Source organism: Cyrtonyx montezumae, unplaced genomic scaffold, assembly GCF_038088225.1.
Source record: "Cyrtonyx montezumae isolate F1298 unplaced genomic scaffold, pur_monq_1.0 scaffold_3, whole genome shotgun sequence".
Lineage (NCBI taxonomy): Eukaryota > Metazoa > Chordata > Aves > Galliformes > Odontophoridae > Cyrtonyx > Cyrtonyx montezumae.
Window position 1 is genome coordinate 108,243,687 of NW_027072034.1, and position 17,208 is coordinate 108,260,894.

At 40.9% G+C, this 17,208-nt stretch overlaps 2 protein-coding genes across 4 annotated transcripts in view; both read left to right on the top strand.

Moving 5' to 3' along the window:
• Positions 1–1,086, top strand: part of NR1H4 (nuclear receptor subfamily 1 group H member 4) — a 37,335-nt gene extending 36,249 nt beyond the window's left edge. For both annotated transcript variants that reach the window (XM_065742748.1, XM_065742749.1), the window contains exons 9-10: positions 155–268; positions 751–1,086. In XM_065742748.1, coding sequence (XP_065598820.1) covers positions 155–268; positions 751–989 — 353 coding nt within the window. In that variant the 3' untranslated portion in view covers positions 990–1,086. The remainder of the gene's footprint in view (positions 1–154; positions 269–750) is intronic.
• A 784-nt stretch (positions 1,087–1,870) lies between these two features.
• On the top strand, positions 1,871–16,071 carry GAS2L3 (growth arrest specific 2 like 3). Of its 2 annotated transcripts, XM_065742752.1 has the most exons (10): positions 1,871–2,007; positions 4,778–4,901; positions 5,992–6,039; positions 6,483–6,651; positions 7,299–7,417; positions 8,037–8,178; positions 11,727–11,790; positions 12,476–12,614; positions 13,803–13,910; positions 14,616–16,071. In XM_065742752.1, exons 3-10 carry the CDS (start codon positions 6,010–6,012, stop codon positions 16,020–16,022), a joined length of 2,178 nt encoding a protein of 725 aa, XP_065598824.1. In that variant the 5' UTR covers positions 1,871–2,007; positions 4,778–4,901; positions 5,992–6,009; the 3' UTR covers positions 16,023–16,071. The 2 variants fall into 2 exon arrangements, with proteins under 2 accessions (XP_065598824.1, XP_065598825.1); XM_065742753.1 differs by lacking the exons at positions 1,871–2,007; positions 4,778–4,901; positions 5,992–6,039; positions 6,483–6,651; positions 7,299–7,417 and adding an exon at positions 7,701–7,740.
• The last annotated feature ends 1,137 nt before the right edge of the window (positions 16,072–17,208 follow it).

Sequence of the window (17,208 nt, forward strand, 5' to 3'; positions counted from 1 at the left end):
AATTGCATTGCATCAGACTTGATTTGTGTAGTAAATTTCTCCCACTAAGACAAACAGTCATGGCTTTAAATATTGACTTATTGCTCATTGGCAATAAGCCAGACTATTTCAATAATTAAAGAAATAACATAGCTTTTTTTTTTTTTCCTCCCAGGTATCTCAGATGAATTCATAACTCCCATGTTTAATTTTTATAAAAGCATTGGAGAGCTGAAGATGACACAGGAGGAATATGCACTGCTCACAGCAATAGTGATCCTGTCCCCAGGTAACTCCTAATTCAGAATTCAGTATTAGTGCATTGGGAGAGAAAGTATGAGAAATGTGAACAGATGTGAGAAATGTGACTTAGAAAAACTCACTTGCAACACAGAGAAAGTGAACATACATTCTAGTCCAGAATATTCTATTGTTTAACCAGAAGGCTGGTGACAGTGACAGGGCCCGAGGCAACATCGTGGAGCTACGTCAGGGCAGGCTCAGGGTGGGTGTTAGGAAAAGGTTTTTCACCAGAGGGTGGTGGGCATGGAACAAGTTGCCCAGGGCAGTGGGCATCGCCCCATGATGCCAAAGATCAAGAAGTGTCTGGATAACACTCTCAGACACATGATCTGATTTTTGGATGGTCCTGCAGGGAACCAATTCCTTGACAAGACTGAAGTAACCTACAAATGATTGTACGGTGCCTCAAACAAAATGGCTCCTGCAGAAATTACTAATTACTTCTTTCCTTTTTGAAACCCAAACCAGACCGACAATACATAAAGGACAGAGAGTCAGTGGAAAGGCTTCAGGAGCCGCTGCTGGACATCCTGCAGAAGTTATGCAAGCTGCACCACCCGGACAACCCGCAGCACTTTGCGTGCCTTCTGGGCCGCCTCACCGAGTTACGGACATTTAACCACCACCACGCAGAGATGCTGATGTCCTGGAGAGTGAACGACCACAAATTCACCCCTCTCCTCTGTGAGGTCTGGGATGTGCAGTGATGGATACCGGTTGTTTTTATTTTAGGACAAACGTCTTTTTAATGGACCACACAGCATTTATTTTCATAGGGAGAAGAAATATACCACAGTGCATTCATTTTTTCTTCACCGTTCACAAAAGCCGTTTCATACATTATACACAGAATACTGTATAGCTGTCAGATTTCCACACGTGACTTGTAACTTTCTTTGTATTTATGTGCTCTGATCAGGAAGAATTCAGCATCCCATCGCAGGAGCCCTGCTAATCCCAGCTGTGCATTTTGCAGAGCTCCTATTGCAGAATGGGGTGATGCGCGTTTCCACTCACATTTTTCCGTAGCTGTGTTTTTGTGCTTGGCCTCCATTAAAGAATATATTCCAAATATTTACCGCAATAAACCAGCAGAAATCATTACTGCCACGGTGTGTCACTGAAATGTGCTCGCCTCAGGCAAGCTCCGATTTCTTCAGAAGACTAAAAACATCGCGGGCAGAGGGACACACACACACACACACAAACACATACACACACAAAGCCCTTTTCGCGACGCAGAGGCGTCGCTTTGCGTTCTTAGTCTTTCAAAGTTAAAATCAGGCGGCGCCAACCCACCCCGAGTGGCTCTGAGGGCGCGCGGTTCCCGCGCGGGGCGCGGTTGCCGGTGGCGCGGCGCCAGGTGTGGCCCCGCCCCGCGGGCGCTGATTGGCTCTTTCGAACGGAGCGGCCGGCGCGGGGCGGTGGTGCTGCGCTGTGTGTCCGCGGCGTCGGCGCGGGGCGGTGGGAGTTGGGGTGCAGGTGAGGACGGCGGTTCGGAACTCAGAGACTCCGATGTAAGGGGAGGGGGGAAGTGGGTTGCGTTCGCACGGAACTTTGCAAATCAGTTCTCGCGTTTGGGGGGTGCGATGCTGGTGTTGTAGGAAGCGTGCCCCGTGCTTTCGGCTGCGGTGCTCGTCGGTGTCGCTGAGAGAGCTGGGAAACGTCGGTTCCTCTCTGCCGAAAAACCTGGCAGTGCTCCAGGGATGCTGCGTGCTGTCGGGCGTAAGTATCAGGCAGAGACGTGGGGAAAAGAGTGACTGTGGGTGCCCTTAGGATTCAGGGTGTAGCTAGTCTATGCGTGGCAGGTGGGTCTTTCATAATAAGGTGGGATTTTATATTAAGTCCCAATACATTCCTCCTGCTGGCCAGAGGAGCACTGCTTCACTGCGTGTTGCTTCACTGTGTATTACTTAACTGGAAGAAAACCGGGGTGGAAAAGTGAGAGAACGGAGCTAGTTCTCATGAACCAGAATAACTCAGTGCAAGCGTGGCACAGTAGAACCAGCGGCTCTCAAAGTGGATGCTCCGAGACAACGTGCTTGTCCTGAAGCTCGGGTGGGCTTCAGCCCTCCCTGCTGCCCCGGGGCAGTGCCTGCCCTAGCTGGAGGATGTGCAAAGGTGGCCCCAAGGAGAGCTGCCAGCACTGCCGCCCCGCAGCCCTACTGTGCCTTGCACCGACTCGTCTGGTTCCTTCCCTTTCATGCCTCTGAGGCCTCCCCAGGGAAGCAGAGCTCCTGCTGACTCAGCCGTGAGCGAAAGGGCTCTGTAATTGCCGTAGTGATGGGAGTAGCGCTCTGCTGGATGTGTCGTGTTGTGCTAACCTCTCTTCCGCATGTTAGGGACTATGTGCAAAAAAAACATCTTGGTTGTCTTCTATAGTAGGTTTCAACAGATCCTGTTCTGACAGCTTCTTTCATTTGGAAGTGTTTAAAAATGTGGGTTTCAGTGGGTGCTCTCAGGCTCACCTGCAGATTCCAGCTGCTCTGGGATAGTCTGCTGTACCAGCCTTTGGGTGTTGATGGAACTGAAGATGAAGTGTGATATTAAGCAAAGGGTGAGGATGTGAAAGTGTTCCTTACCAAGGGTTTTCAATGAACCTGTGAATCCCTTTAAGTTCCACATGATAGAGGAATGGTTGCTTTTTCTGTGTATTAAATAGCTGCAGAGCTCTGGACTTTTTTGTTTGCTCATAAACAGAGCCATCTAATGAAATGAGATTTGGATGTGGTTCATCTTGTGCTACTGAATGGCTTGTAATTAGGGTAGCATGTCTTGCTGGTTGGGGACCATGTATTCAACCTGATATAACTGATACTGAGCAGGATATCTTGGGGAGCATCTAAGAGCATGTGCTTAGCACACTGGAGTACTGGCGTTGAAGGGCTTTTGTGGTGGACAGTGCACTGGAGTGCAAAGCGGTCCAAGTGGTCATGCGAGGCTGTCAGAGTGTGTCTGCACCCCTCTTCTTGAGAAACGTCTCTCTCTGTGCTTTGTTAGGTACCTTTTTATCCACTTGTCTTTGTTAATCCACAGCTCCAGTCCTTTGCTGGAGGCTCAGCACTCAGCCAGCTGACAGCAGCTATTGCCTTCCCTGGTGTATCATTTGGGGCTGCCCACGTGTCTTGCTGCGAATAAGTCTTGCTCTATCAGTCTCGCCATCAGGTGCTGTTAAGCAGTATTTCTCCTCTCCACCCATCCCATGGAGCCTGTGGGCAGCAGAAGAGCCAGAGGAGATTGGATGGGATGTGTTTTCTGGGAGTGGTGCTGGTGGTCAGGAATCTCTACATCTTGCAAGCACTGGGCTTTGTCCCCTGATTAGGAAGCACTTTCCAGTTTCTTCATCTTCCCCTGTTTAAAGACGTGAGCAAGTAGACAGCCTTTCTAGGAAGCTTAAGGATACCAGCTGGCCAGGTGTGGTGAAATGGCATATTACATAGTCATTCTGGGGCCTTCTCTTTCACACTTGTGAGCCCCGGGCACTAGCTGCTTGTTGAATGAAGATGAACTGAAAAAATGCAGATGGTTCTAGCTGGAGCTGCCTGAATTCCATGTCAAATACTTGGTTCATTCATTACATGTAACATCTTGGTGCAGGAAACTCCACTGGTTTTATGAGAAATCTGATTTGTTTGTGAACACCTACTCCTGCAGTGTTTTCCTCACCGTGGCAACGACTGCACCTTTGCATGTTGACCACTTGAAGGCAGGAGGTTACTGGCTCTTCTCATCCCATCCTTCTTGCCAGCGATGAGGCTGTGTTGATCTGCGCTCTCTGCAATCTGAGAGCAGACAGTGTGGGATCTGAGACTAACTCTTAAACTAACTTTAACTGTCAGCTCAAAATCCATGCAGGATAGTCTGTTCTGATGAAATTTTTTTGGTAAATGCCATTCAGGTACCCCAGTGCTAACTGAACCCATTTCTCTTTCTAGAGAGCTTCAGTGCACGCAGGCTTACAAAACAACTTCTTTTAGAACAGCAGGCCCTTGAAGTTCAAGTGCCACGACTCTTCTCCTCAATCTCCATATTTATGACCAGATTTTGTTGGGCATTTCTACAAAACTGCAGATGCTGAACATTCTTGCGATAGCTGTCGTGTGAATATTTTGCTTTGTTCGTTCTTTGAGCGCTCCCTGTGAATTAGGCTGCCTTTTGTTCTTCCTTTGGCAGTTAGTTAGAGTGCCAGTTTGTAGGCCAGTGTGGAGCTCCTTGTTTTAATGAGACCAGATTCTTTGCTGGCTGTTCTGCTGTTTCATTTATTTATTTATTTATTTATTTTTTATAATGAAGCCTCTTACTGCAACTCTCATGGGACAATAGCTTCCTTATGCTAAAGGAAAATGTATTCCCCTGGACAGCGCTGTGGGAAGCATAACATGCTCATTAGTAATGCTTGGTGTATACTCTGTTCTTCCCTTGTTCATTCATCAGAAGATAAATGGCATTATGGAGAGGATGGCTCTTTTTTTTGTTTGTTTTTTTTTCCCCTTAGGAAATAGAAGGGGAAAGATACCACTTAAAGTATCTGATAACGTTGGAGTAGCGCTGGCAGTCCTCATAGAAGGAAGTGGGTTCAGTCTGGAGACAAAGTTCTTGCTCCGTGTCCTGTGACAGAGGTAAGTTGTCTGAAATTTCTGATGTGTGGTCCTATGTAATGCATAGGGCTCGATTCTGTGGAAGGATTAGCTCCTCTGAGATGGGCCTTTCATCTTAGGAAGGTTAGGTTGCATCTGGAGCAGGAGCAGGGAGTTATTAATTTTCAGAGGAGAATGTGTGTTTCAACTATTGATGTCGTCTGTCTGCAGTCTGATTTCCAGCCTGATTAGTAAGGTGATCTTAATTAATGAACTGAGAAAATTGTTTTTAACTGTCTCCAAGACATGCACAGGTATGTTTGTAGTCAGTAATGCACTCTACTACCGCTGTGGAGAATTATGCTGAGGAAATTCCTTCCAGTAAGTGCTCATATAACTAATATTGCACAACTCTAAACCTCAAGCCTATAAAGAGACGCTTAATTCATGACCCCCAGCCTGCTGCACAGTTTGTGTTGGTTTTTCCTATTATTGAAAGCACTGCTGGAAAAAGGGACAAGGAAGTCTTGACCTGATTGCTTCTAAAACTTAATTTAAGGATTGTTTTGCAAAGACTTTGCCATAATTGCTTGCAGCATTCCATTGAAAACTTAGGTTTATGATAGCTGTGTGAAAATCCGTGTCAAAATCCATATAGAAAGGAGTAAAACCATTGATTTCTCTTGTGTATCTATGTAAGAGTCAGATTCTTAATCTTTGAAGTATTTTAAGTAACCTCAGGATGTATATGTGTGTCTGCATGCACGTATAAGATATGTTTGTGATAGGCTGGGAGACTAAGTGCCAGCCATGCTAAGTCTAAGAACTGTTTGAGTATTAATATTTCTCTTTGGAAAGGGAAATGCCTTATAGCTCCTTTAACCAATGTAATCCTTTGAGCATTGTTTATGCACTTGAAGTTAGTTGCTACTTTAAGCTGTAATAACTGCTACTTTATTTAAGGACAGAGTGCTAAAGGAGCCTGAATACTGAATTAACATTTTAAACACTAAAATAACTATTCCTTTCTTCCATCTTTGTCTTTTTAGATTTGCTTGTATTTTGCCTGGTGGGTTTTGTTGGGATCTTTTAGGAAGTAGGATTGACTGTATTTAAATTTCTCTTTCCCCAGAGGGAGAAACTAATGTAAATGCAGGTGACCATGCAGAATGCAGTTCAGGTAAATGCCTTTTGTAATGTTTGAATTCTATATTGTGTTTTTATGCAAACGTCTGCCCTGAAGCAGATGAAGTGATGAAATCCACAGGATAATCTCTAGCCTTTTAAACAAATAAATGAATAAGAGTTTTCCCTTTCAGCAAGTGGAGCACTGTGGTGAGATAGATAACCCAATGTTGTAGTCAGATAGGCAATAGTTTCACTTTCTAAGCACTATTTCCTGAGAAGTTTTCTAAGTCAAAGGATAAGAAAAAAAATTAAAACATTTTTAAAATTTAAAAAAATTTAAAAAATTTAAAACTTTACTGCTAGTGAAGTGTTTCTAAAATCCTGCATATCAGTAAATTGCTTCAAAAATAGAAATATATTTTATTCAGAACTGTGAGATTCTACTCTCTGTCTGCGAATATTAGAGCTCACTGTCTTGAGCACAATCTCCTGCAGGTGTGGTTTGGAGATGACCTTCCCTTAAGTCCTCGAAGCCCTCTGACTCCCAGACATGGCCCGGGTCTGGCAGATGTGTGCCTGTATGACCAGTGGATATCTGTGCGGCATGAAGCAACTTTGGTGCCTATGCAAGAAGACCTATCAATCTGGCTGTCTGGCTTGCTGGGTGAGGTTAAAAATAAATCACTGTCTAATGAATTTCAAAGCACATTCAAATATCCAACTCAACACTGACACTTAAGATCCATAATACTATCAATACTTGATGTATTTGAGCCTGAGTTGTTAAGAGAATTGCATTAAAATGCACGTTCTGGTTTCAGATCTTATTAGCTTCCAACTATTAGAGGTAAAGTGATTAATCCTTATAATGTATAGTTCTGAATCTTGTTAGTTTAAGTGAACATTTGATTTTACTTTATATTTCTTCTAATTTTCTGTCTGTTAAATCCCATTTTCTTTTATTATGTGGAGATACCTGTGACATGTAATTGGGCTGGATACTCAAGTATTTATTTAGAATGAATGTTTTGGAAACTTCTTTCTAAAAGCTTTCGCTATTTTATTATTTCAGCAGCAATTTCTTTTATTGGTCTAGACCATAGATGGGAAGAACTATTCAAATAGCCAGCTTATGTTAGATGAGCCTAAGCAACAACAGTGCTGAATGTTGGCCACCAGGCTTCTCTTCCTTTGTGGAGTGTAGTTTAATTGAAGACTTTAGCACTGGAACACTCTTGGAGTTGCCTGTAAGTTTGTGTGAAACTCTTTTGTCTTCTGTGGAGTAACTCCAGTGTTGGCCTTCTTTTTTAGGAATAGAAGTCACGGCAGAGCAACTGCTGGAAGAGCTTGATAATGGAGTACTACTCTGCCAATTGATTGGCGTTCTTCAAAACGCAATTAAAAAATCATGTAGCTCAAATAGTTTAAGAGTAAGTTATATTTAATTTTTTGATACCTAGATAATAAACACTTTAAATAGTAAGGAACAGAAGATACCTAACTTTTTTATTTTTGTTCAAACCTTTTTGTTTAAAACAAATCAGTATTTGTTTGTTTTAAGGCTACTATCTTGAAATTATATTGTCCCTTGCTCCCATATGACTTCCTATACTTTCTAAACTGGGCTCTAAAATGTTGCAGTGAGGCAGTCATGTATAGTTTAGTTGATCAAGGTTCTCTGTCCGTGCTCGTTCTATGGCTATGAACAGAAGTTGGGAAGAAGTAATCATTATCTAGACATGAGAAACCAACAGTAAGACTTATAAGCCAGCAGAGGGGGAAATGGGGAAGTGACTGTATGGACAACTTTTTGTGAGAGGTTACAGACCTAAGTATTGTTAATTCCATTTACTATTAATGTGGGTAAGAATGAATACCATCTACATTAGAGTAGCTTGTTTAATAGAATACATGATTTTCTTGAACCAGTAATAGCTACTGACCACTGCTTCTGTACTCTGAATGTTGGATTATCTTTTTTAAATGTGCTTTTAACTCTGTTGGCAGTGTTGATGTGCACAATGTACTTTTGTTTTCTTTTCTTGCCAGAATTTTCCAATGAGAAAGGTTCCATGTAAGAAAGATGCTCCGTCAGGATCTTTTTTTGCCAGAGATAACACAGCCAACTTTCTTAACTGGTGTAGGGCCATTGGAGTTGATGAGACTTACCTCTTTGAATCTGAAGGTTTAGGTAAATCTATCTTTTTGTAAGATTGCTTTGGTCTGTGTGTGGAAAACCACCTTGCCAGGGAGTACTGTTGCATATAGTCTTAAAAAGCTTTTGTCGTGACTGTGTCTGTCTTGTTCAAACTATTAATGATTTTATTTATTCTAAAAGCACAGTTCAGTGAAGGATGCTTTTCCAGCCTTCTAAAAGTTGCCATGTGGGAGGAAGGGGGGTAGTGAGAGCTGTGCAGTTAACTCACATGTTTTCCTTCTGTAAAAAAGCCCCACCAAGAAACAGAGAAGTTGTGGTGTCCCTTCCATTCTCTACGTATGCTTTCCCTATGCTGGAATACCACAGGGCCATAGAGTCAATTCACAATAAGATCCTTTATTTGGTAATGGAGATAATTCTTACTGGAGAAAGCATTCAGAATAATGCATTTATGACTACTAAGTTTGGTAACTACAGCAGAGGACTAGGCCTGAAATGACAACAGTCTGTTGGTAATTAACATTTAGTTCAAGACTTACTTGGCATAACTATAAAACATTTTTATTCTCCTGTCTAACAGGATAGTTATAAAAATAAATATTGCCAACTGTGTGTATGCCTGCCACAGTGCACAGCCCATCCCTTGTAACTAACAGCTACTAGACAAATAGTTCCAGATGAAATACATTTTTTTTTGACTGTTAATTAAGAGAAACTGCTTCCATTGTATGGAAATCATGTAACACTCTTCTACCAGTTATTATGTCAATAGAAACTAATTAATATAAACTTTTCTTTTGGCAAGCCAAAAGAAAAATAGAGGAAAAAAAAAATAGAGGAAAAAAAAATCTTCCTCTCAAGAGAAACAGCAAAAAAATTGTGAAGATCGTTTGTTTTCGGTAATCATGTGAATATGTCACAAAACTTACTAGATTTTCTTGAAGTCTTTGTGCCTTTTAATGCTATTTAAATTGGAGGTTCTGGTTTGACTAGCTACTTTTCTTTTAAACTCTCCTTGTTAGTTGGACTACCTATGCCTTCCCTACTGCACCACACATCTTTTAAAGCAGTTGAGAAAACATCCTTATTTGCATCTGCCTCATTCTGATTTAACTAGGGACTGTCTTTTTTTTCAGAGCCATGAAGTGCAGATGAGTAGAATTGAGATATAAGAAAACTAGTTCTAGTATTTATTAATTTTTACTTAAATGAATTACACTGTTTAAACATCTTAGTTCCTTTAACTGTCTGGATAACTAAAACCAGTTTAGTCTCCCTGAGATAAGTAGACAGGATTTCATAATGCTGTGGCTTTTGCTCATCACCAAGAATTGTTTTGAAGTCTGATTGCAACTCATGACACAAGCTTGCTGTGTTGCATAAATATAATCTGTAAGCCTATTTGGCAGTTGAAAGGAGACGACTTGATGTCTCCTTGATGACTTATTCTTTCCATTGATGTTCCCCATCAAACTTTCAAGCTGTTCTTTATGAATGAAATAGGGGAAAGACAACCTGGCAATTGTTGCTTTCCTGTCAAACACGCATAGCAACACCTCCTGGTAAGTGTGGGTGGTGATGGAGAAAAGTAATTGTTCCTGAGATATCAGGGTGAGTAGCCATTATGAGATGCCCTTTAACATGGAGCCTTGGTTTCTGCTGGGTATATTTTTATTTTTTTCTTCTGGATTCAGGCAAATTATGCCTTTTTCTTAGTGCTGACATGTGAAAAAAAAAGGTGATTATTATCTTTTGGATTATAGCTGGGTCAACTTTGTGTTCATGAATTACCCACCATAATCAGATCTTTTAATAAGTAGAGTTACAAATTGGATTAGATAATATAACTTCTTGAAACTAGATGATGTTTCTAACACAAGCCGTTCTATGATTCTGTGTAAGCAAGAACATCTGACTTCATGTTCAGCTTCTACTTTAGTAAACATTTCAGTCTTATTTCGAGTGAAGTCATTTTACTTACCAAGTTGAACATCTGGAAAGATATTAGGTTTAATCTGTAAATATGGAGCTGAATCATTAAGTTTCTCTTCAGAGTGAATTTTCATGTTCTACTTAATACTGTTACTGCACAGCATGAAGGAAGTTTATATAAATGGTACCATATAAAATTCTATCTATGTTTTTTCCCATTTCTTATACTTAATGGTGGGCAAAGAACAATGATGTCTGTGTAGAGTGAAGCAACCTGAATGACATTTTTTCCAGCCTTTGGTTTCTGAGTTGTTAGGCAGCATTCCTCAATGGCTAAGAAAGCATGAGGCTCATTTGTTTTCTACAACATTCATACAACTGTTTGTGGACTTCTTAGAAACTATTGACAGAGTCTCAATTTTGAGGTTTAAATGGAGGCTGAGGAGGAAGTATTTAGTTGTGTGATGTTTTAAACCATTCTGTTCCTTCTTTTATTTCCTTTCCTATTTGCATAGGTAAGGATAGAAGCTGCAAGAAGCAGAACCAAAATAGATCTTGGTTTTCTTCTGTTCCTCCATTCTTTAGAGAGGTAGCAAAAATAATTGAATGCTGTCATTTCTAAGTTGTCAAGAAGACCAAGGGCAGCTGCCAGAGTCATCTATGTGCAGCTCTCATTCTTCAGCTTCAGGATTCATCTCTATTCATGATTCAAGATTCAGGAGCTTATGATTTTGTGTGCCTACATGATCAAGTATGCACAACTGTTAGAGCTGTTCTGAAATGAGGGGTGTGCTGAGCAATGAATGTAGGCACAGTTGTGGAGAAGCAAAGCCTAGCACAGAAGTGCTAATAACATCTGAGCTTATTTTTCTGGTTTGCTGTGATCACTGCTGGTGCCTGATACTTGAGGTTGAGTGTTTGATCAATGTCATCCTCACCCCTTTCTTACAGTCAGAGGGTTCCACCCTCTTTCTCAGAGCACAGCCTCATCAGGATACATGGTTCTGAAGAAAACCTTTGGGTGGATAGTGGGGGGCGGGGGTAATAAACCAAGTGAAAGGACCATGCAGCATGGGGTGGGGATCCACAGGGTACTTATCACTGGCAAAGTGATGTCTTCTAGTACAAATGTGCAGATCTGCCATGAGATGGGCACTGAATGTTTGAAGAGATGAAAAAAGAGACATTCCTGTAATTATTACAGTCACCTGGATTACTCTTTCACAGTCAGTGTTTTAAACCATTGAAGCTGTGGTTGTGCTTAGGCATCCATTTGTCAGCTGAATGTTTTCCTGTATTTTCCTATTTGCTGTTGTTGAACGCTCTTTATCTGCAAGACTGCTATAATGTATATGTGAAAGAGAAGGAAAAGCTCTTCAGCTTTCTTGTTTTCCAGTTCACATCTAGGAGAAACAGCATAAAAGCTGTGTTAGAATGGATTTAGACGCTCTTTGGACAAGAAAATTAGAGTTGGAAAGCGTCTAGTGCTTTATCCACAGTACAGGGCACTTCAGATTGGCTCACTGCCCCTTGCCTCTGAGCAGAATGATGACTGAATTGCAATCATTTCCTTATTCTCTTTTTTCAATTGCAGAGGCCTTCCCACAATAAATATGTGTTACAACTCCCTTTTATTTTTTATTTTTTAGTTTTGCATAAGGATCCAAGACAAGTGTATCTTTGCTTGTTGGAAATTGGACGCATTGTATCCAGGTATTTGATCCATTCATGACCTGAAATAGAAACTGAAGAATGTATGCTATTAGTCAAAAGCTAAGACAGACTGTGGTCATTAAGTGCAAAGCAGTAGATGTTAATTATGTGCAGGAAGTAATGAGTAGCATTTCCGGGACCACTGTTTTCTTCCACATATTTATGGCTTTCTTTTCATGGGGAGGTGCTGATCCACATTGCTTTTTGTGGTTAAATGTTACCTTCAGCTTAGAGATATGTGTACATCTTGGAAGAATTCAGTGAATAGTAAGTATCATCTTAAGGTCTTTAATTTTTTAAGCTTTTTGGCAGTTTTATGAAGGCTTTAAGTAGTAATCAACTCTTTATTGTTCTCTAAATTGACTTCTGATTTAATTCCAGCACAGAGTAGGAAGCTTTAAGGTACTTCATCACCAATTCAGATAAACTTAAGTTTTGCAGGTTTAACAGTGTTGTTTTTACCTTCTCTGGGTAGCTCTAAGACCCCCTTTGAGAGGACTTCTTCCAGAAACTTGGAAACCTTGTTCCTTCTCTTCGGATTATTAAGACAGTTCTTCCTGTGACTGTTGTAGTGCTGTTCACTCCTAGTCTAGCTACTCAGAACTTTGCTTGTTTGTTATAATCACTTCTTTGTTTTCTTTACCATAGTATTAATTAAAATTTCTACTTATGTAATTGTGTTGAGATATGGAGTTGAACCTCCTGTGCTAGTAAAACTGGAGAAGGAAATTGAGCTAGAAGAAACACTGCTAAGGACCTCTGGACCAGCATCACCTGTTAACACAGCAAAGTCATGTTGTCAGCATGGGGAGCTACATGAGGCAGTAAGTACTTATTTATTGTGGCCTTTAAGTTAAACACTTACCTTAGTAGTTGTGTGATATGACAGAGGCTGATTTTTCATCTACTATCTATAAGTCTTCTTAAAAAGAAAACTTTCGAACAATAAATTCTAATATTGTAAAAATACTGTCCTATATGTTTTGAAGTGAATGCTTCAATGCATGTAACTTACCTTAATTCATCCCTTCTTCCACTGCTGCTTTGAGCAGACTCTCATTAAAGTGTTGTCCATCAATATGCTATGACTAATACGAACTTCGTAAAATGTTAAAGAAAGTTTTGATGAAATGCTTTGAAGAAGACTTGGAAAAGAAACCTGTATAGCTGTACCAAATGGAAATTAATATGTGTGCAGGAAAGGAAATGACTTGTACAACCTGTGAATTGGTCTGAAAGAATGATGAACAATAATGAATGCACAATGAGGCTTGAAATTTAACTTGTTTAAACAGACTCTTGTATTGCAATGTAAAGCTTTCACTTCTTAGGGAATGTCAGCCACCAGATCCACACACTCTGATAACTCACTAGTTTCGCTGCTTACCAATGGTTTCGGTCTTCTAATTTTTTTGAAGCTTCTAAGTGGCTTTAACAGACACATCCTTTCTAACTCTAGACTTATTCAGGGGCTATCTTTCTCTTTTCTACAGTGTTTTCCTTCTTGATTATCACATAGAAGGTTAACTTATAAAACCCTTCTAAAAAGTGAGGGACAGTGCTGAAGTGCCCTTGGGTAAGGTGTAGCAATGGAACTGGTTGGTACTGATTTAGTCTCAAGAGAGATACAGGTACTTGTGTTTCAATTTCTTGAAAAGATTCTGGCTGAATTTGATACTGCTATGAATAATATTATGGACAAATCTTTAAAAAGAAAATAGAAATACGTTGAAATTGAAGAAATCATAACAATTGGATTCAAAATATTTTACTGCATGTACAGTTTTGTTCCTTCTTTCAATCTTTTGTTCTCCATTTTGAAGCTTTATGTAGCTATGATTTTCTTGATAGGGAAGAAAATTCTCATGTTCTCTTAAATTATGGGTAGAAAATATTAAATGTGATGAGATAATGATATCTCAGTAAACTGTTAAACATGTGCTTCTGTCAAAATACTAACAGATGCTTTCAATTTTAACATACTAACAGATGCTTTCAATTTTAACAATTAGGTTAAACACATAGCAGAAGATCCACCCTGCAGCTGCTCCCATCGATTTTCAATTGAATACTTATCTGAGGGACGCTATAGACTAGGAGATAAAATACTGTTCATACGGGTAAGTAGTTTCTCAATATTACAATCCATATTCAAAATGGAAGAGAAATACTTTTAAGTGAAACACCTAATTTTTGTGATATTACTTTAGAATTTCAGAATGATTTAGTGTGGTATACCATGTGATCAAATTCTATTTAAAACTGGTCCAGTCAACTAGATGCTACAATCACTGATTTTACAGTTAGAACCACACTAGACTGAGAAAGTTAATACTTCTCTGCGTTTGTAAAATTTCAGTAGTGATTTGTAGTATAAATAAGGATAATGCAATACAATATTCTGAAAACACTGCTTGTTCAAAATCCATACAAATGAGTTTATACATAATTTGCAGCTAGCTGAGCTGGTTCAATGGGAATAAGAATTTGTGGGATTAAAAAGAAAAAAAAAAGGGGACATTCATAAATTGAACAAAACCAGTATCCAAAAAACTCTATATACTAAGTAAGGATGCTGAGAAAATGGTTAATGTATTTTCTGCATATACACTTTTAGTTATTTCCTGACACATAATGACTCCTTCTGCAAGAATAATAAAAAAATTGGGAAACATAAACCTCTTAGTTATCACATAAATTCTTTATTAAAATGATTGAAATTGATATAGGATCTCCTTTCTTATAGACAGTGTTCTATAATATGACTTAGTGCTGCATAAAACAAGGTTTCTAATGTTCTTCTGCTCATCTTCCATCATTCTCAGATGCTACATGGCAAACATGTGATGGTACGTGTTGGTGGGGGCTGGGACACTCTTCAAGGTTTTCTGCTTAAATATGATCCCTGCCGGGTACTTCAGTTTGCAACTCTAGAGCAAAAAATTCTGGCATTTCAGAAGGGAGTCACCAGTGACAATGTCTCCAATTCACCAGCCAGAATTCAGGAACCTCCTGTCATGAACCCAATGTCAGCTGTCAATATGTTTCAGAAGCAGCCATCAAACCCCCCTACGCCTGTTCCAGCCCTAAAGGCTTTCCATGGGGCCACAGCTAAGAAGCCTTTGTCTAAACGTGCTCAGTCCCCTGCCCTGACGTCACCAAAGGTGCCAGTACACCCATCTTCTGCTGCCAAGTTGTTGTCAGCCAGACCCAAACTAACAGATGCTCAGTCTCCTTTCAAACCATTGATGGGCACTTCAAAGAAACTGGAGTCTCCTGCACTCCACTCACCAGCTTCTGCTCCTTCACTGCCTGCAAGCAAAAGTTCTTCATCTACAAGATCAAGAACAGCTCTTGTACACTCTGAAACGTTACGCAAACGTATTCGGTCCCCTGATGCTCCAAAGGTTAGATTTGCCCCAGCCCAAGGCTCTGCAGCAAGAGGGATGCATTCTGCAATCTCAACATCTAAGAAACAGTTGTCTCAATTGCCTGCAACAGCTGAATCATTGGCTTCGAAACAGAAGTGTGTCCCCTCTAAATCTAAACCTGTATCTGTCACTAAAACCAAAGTAAATTCTGTTGCTTCAAGGCCAGCCCAACCACCCATTACCAATCTGCGTGCTGTTGCCAAGTTTGCACATTCCCAGCAGCTCTATGTGAAATCTCCTGAAAATACTGCTCAAACATCAGGAACTGGGTCTCAGCATCCTCGGAAAGCTCCACAGACATCTTCTAACCTGGCAAGGAACCTGAAGACTGCTTCAATCCTAAAGCACTCAGCTTCTGTACCTTCCCTGGCAGTTAGTAAAGCACTGAAGTCACCACCTGCACTGGGATCTGCAAGCAAAAACGTAACGGCATCTGTCAGTAAGACACCAACTACAGAGCATCTCCAGACCCAAAATGTCACTAAGCCCCCTGAGATTGGACCCTCCTCATCCAAACCTCCTGAACGCACTCCACTCTCTGTTGTGCGGCTTCCTCAAACTTCAACCAAAGTGGCAGTGACCAAAAAGACAGTGCAGCCCTCCACAAAAAGCCAGCCTTCAAACAGAGACTTGCAAACCAATGGAAACATGGTCCCAGCAGCCAAGAAATCTCTCTCTAAAGGAAAATCTGCAGCAGCTTGTAACAAAGGAGCACCTAGTGCATCAAAAGGGCCTCTTCTGAAGAGCAAACAAGATGATCACTATTTTGTTATGACAGGGAGTAAAAAGCCCAGAAAGTAAAATCATCTGTTACTTTCTGTGGAAGTCCCATTAACGTTCAAATGTGCCTCTGAAAATTGTTACACTAAGAAGGAAAACAAGTTATCTAACACTAACGTGCCACACCAAACATTAGGCATAACTAAATTTTGCACCATAACTTACAGTAATAACTGTATTTATTTTGCAGTTTGAAAAATTTTTTAGATATATTTAGAGGTAAGCTTGCTTGCACTGTGGAATAGAGGGCACCCCTGTTTGCTGCTAGCCTGACCTGATGTGGGGAAAGGCAGGGGAGAGGAAGGGGAGGTAGGGCTGCTGCTGCTTTTTGTTTTCCAGGGAGTTAAGCTGAGCAATTCTGCTTGTTCTAGGCACGTCTGCATCAAGGCCTGTGGCAAGTGATAAAGCTGTGCATATGCTATAAAATTTCTGATACCTCAAAAAAGAATTATTGTGGTCTTTTTTCATCTTCTTTTAATTTTTAGGTTTGTTAGTGTTTTAGGACCCAAATCTGGGTCTCCCCCATATATTGGAGATGTTGGAATAATTTTTTTTTTCCACTTAAAGGGCAGGGAGTTGCAGGCACAGCTGCCCAGAGAGTTGTGGGTGCCCCATTCCTGGAGGTTCAAGGCCAGGTTGGATGGGACCCTGGGCAGCCCAAACAGGGATGGCAGCCCTGCCCACAGCACAGGGTGGGACTGAATGTCCCTTCCAACTTAAGCCATTCTATGTTTAGGGAGAAATCTCCAGTCATGTTCAGTTTGACTGCTGCAGCTATCAGTGTTCACTGTGCCCCTACGTGCCTTACATGGCTTCAGCTTGCTTGGGCGTGGATCCTCAGCTTGCGTTAAATTGTGCATGGAACATCATGGCCTTGATCACTCTCTTTCTTGTTGTGCCTTGGCAACGCTATTTGTGAAGGTCTGGGGAGACAACTTTGCTTTGTGTGTGTTCAGATGTGGCTACAGGTAAGCCTGTATTTTACCCAAAAAGCTCTTTCTGTATAGGGAGAAGTACCCTAGTTGCTGTGAGGGCACTTCTTGCAAGATGGACCCCGTGGGGCTGGCATGGGGCCTGCTCAGGCAGAGCCTTGCTTTTCTGCAGGAGTGGCCTTTTTCTGCAAAACTGAATTTCTGAATACTTCTTAGTGCTTGAGGTTGATTTTTGTGGGCGGTCTTAGTCTGTGTTGGCCTTTGTTTTGTTTATG

What these genes read in the sequence shown, in the direction of transcription:
- GAS2L3 (XM_065742752.1), top strand. Translation starts at nt 6,010, where the DNA reads ATGCAGGTGACCATGCAGAATGCAGTTCAG. An exon ending in CTTTGAATCTGAAGGTTTAG is followed by an intron (nt 8,179 to 11,726) that starts GTAAATCTATCT and finishes TTTATTTTTTAG; the next exon opens with TTTTGCATAAGGATCCAAGA. An exon ending in ATTGGACGCATTGTATCCAG is followed by an intron (nt 11,791 to 12,475) that starts GTATTTGATCCA and finishes AATTGTGTTGAG; the next exon opens with ATATGGAGTTGAACCTCCTG.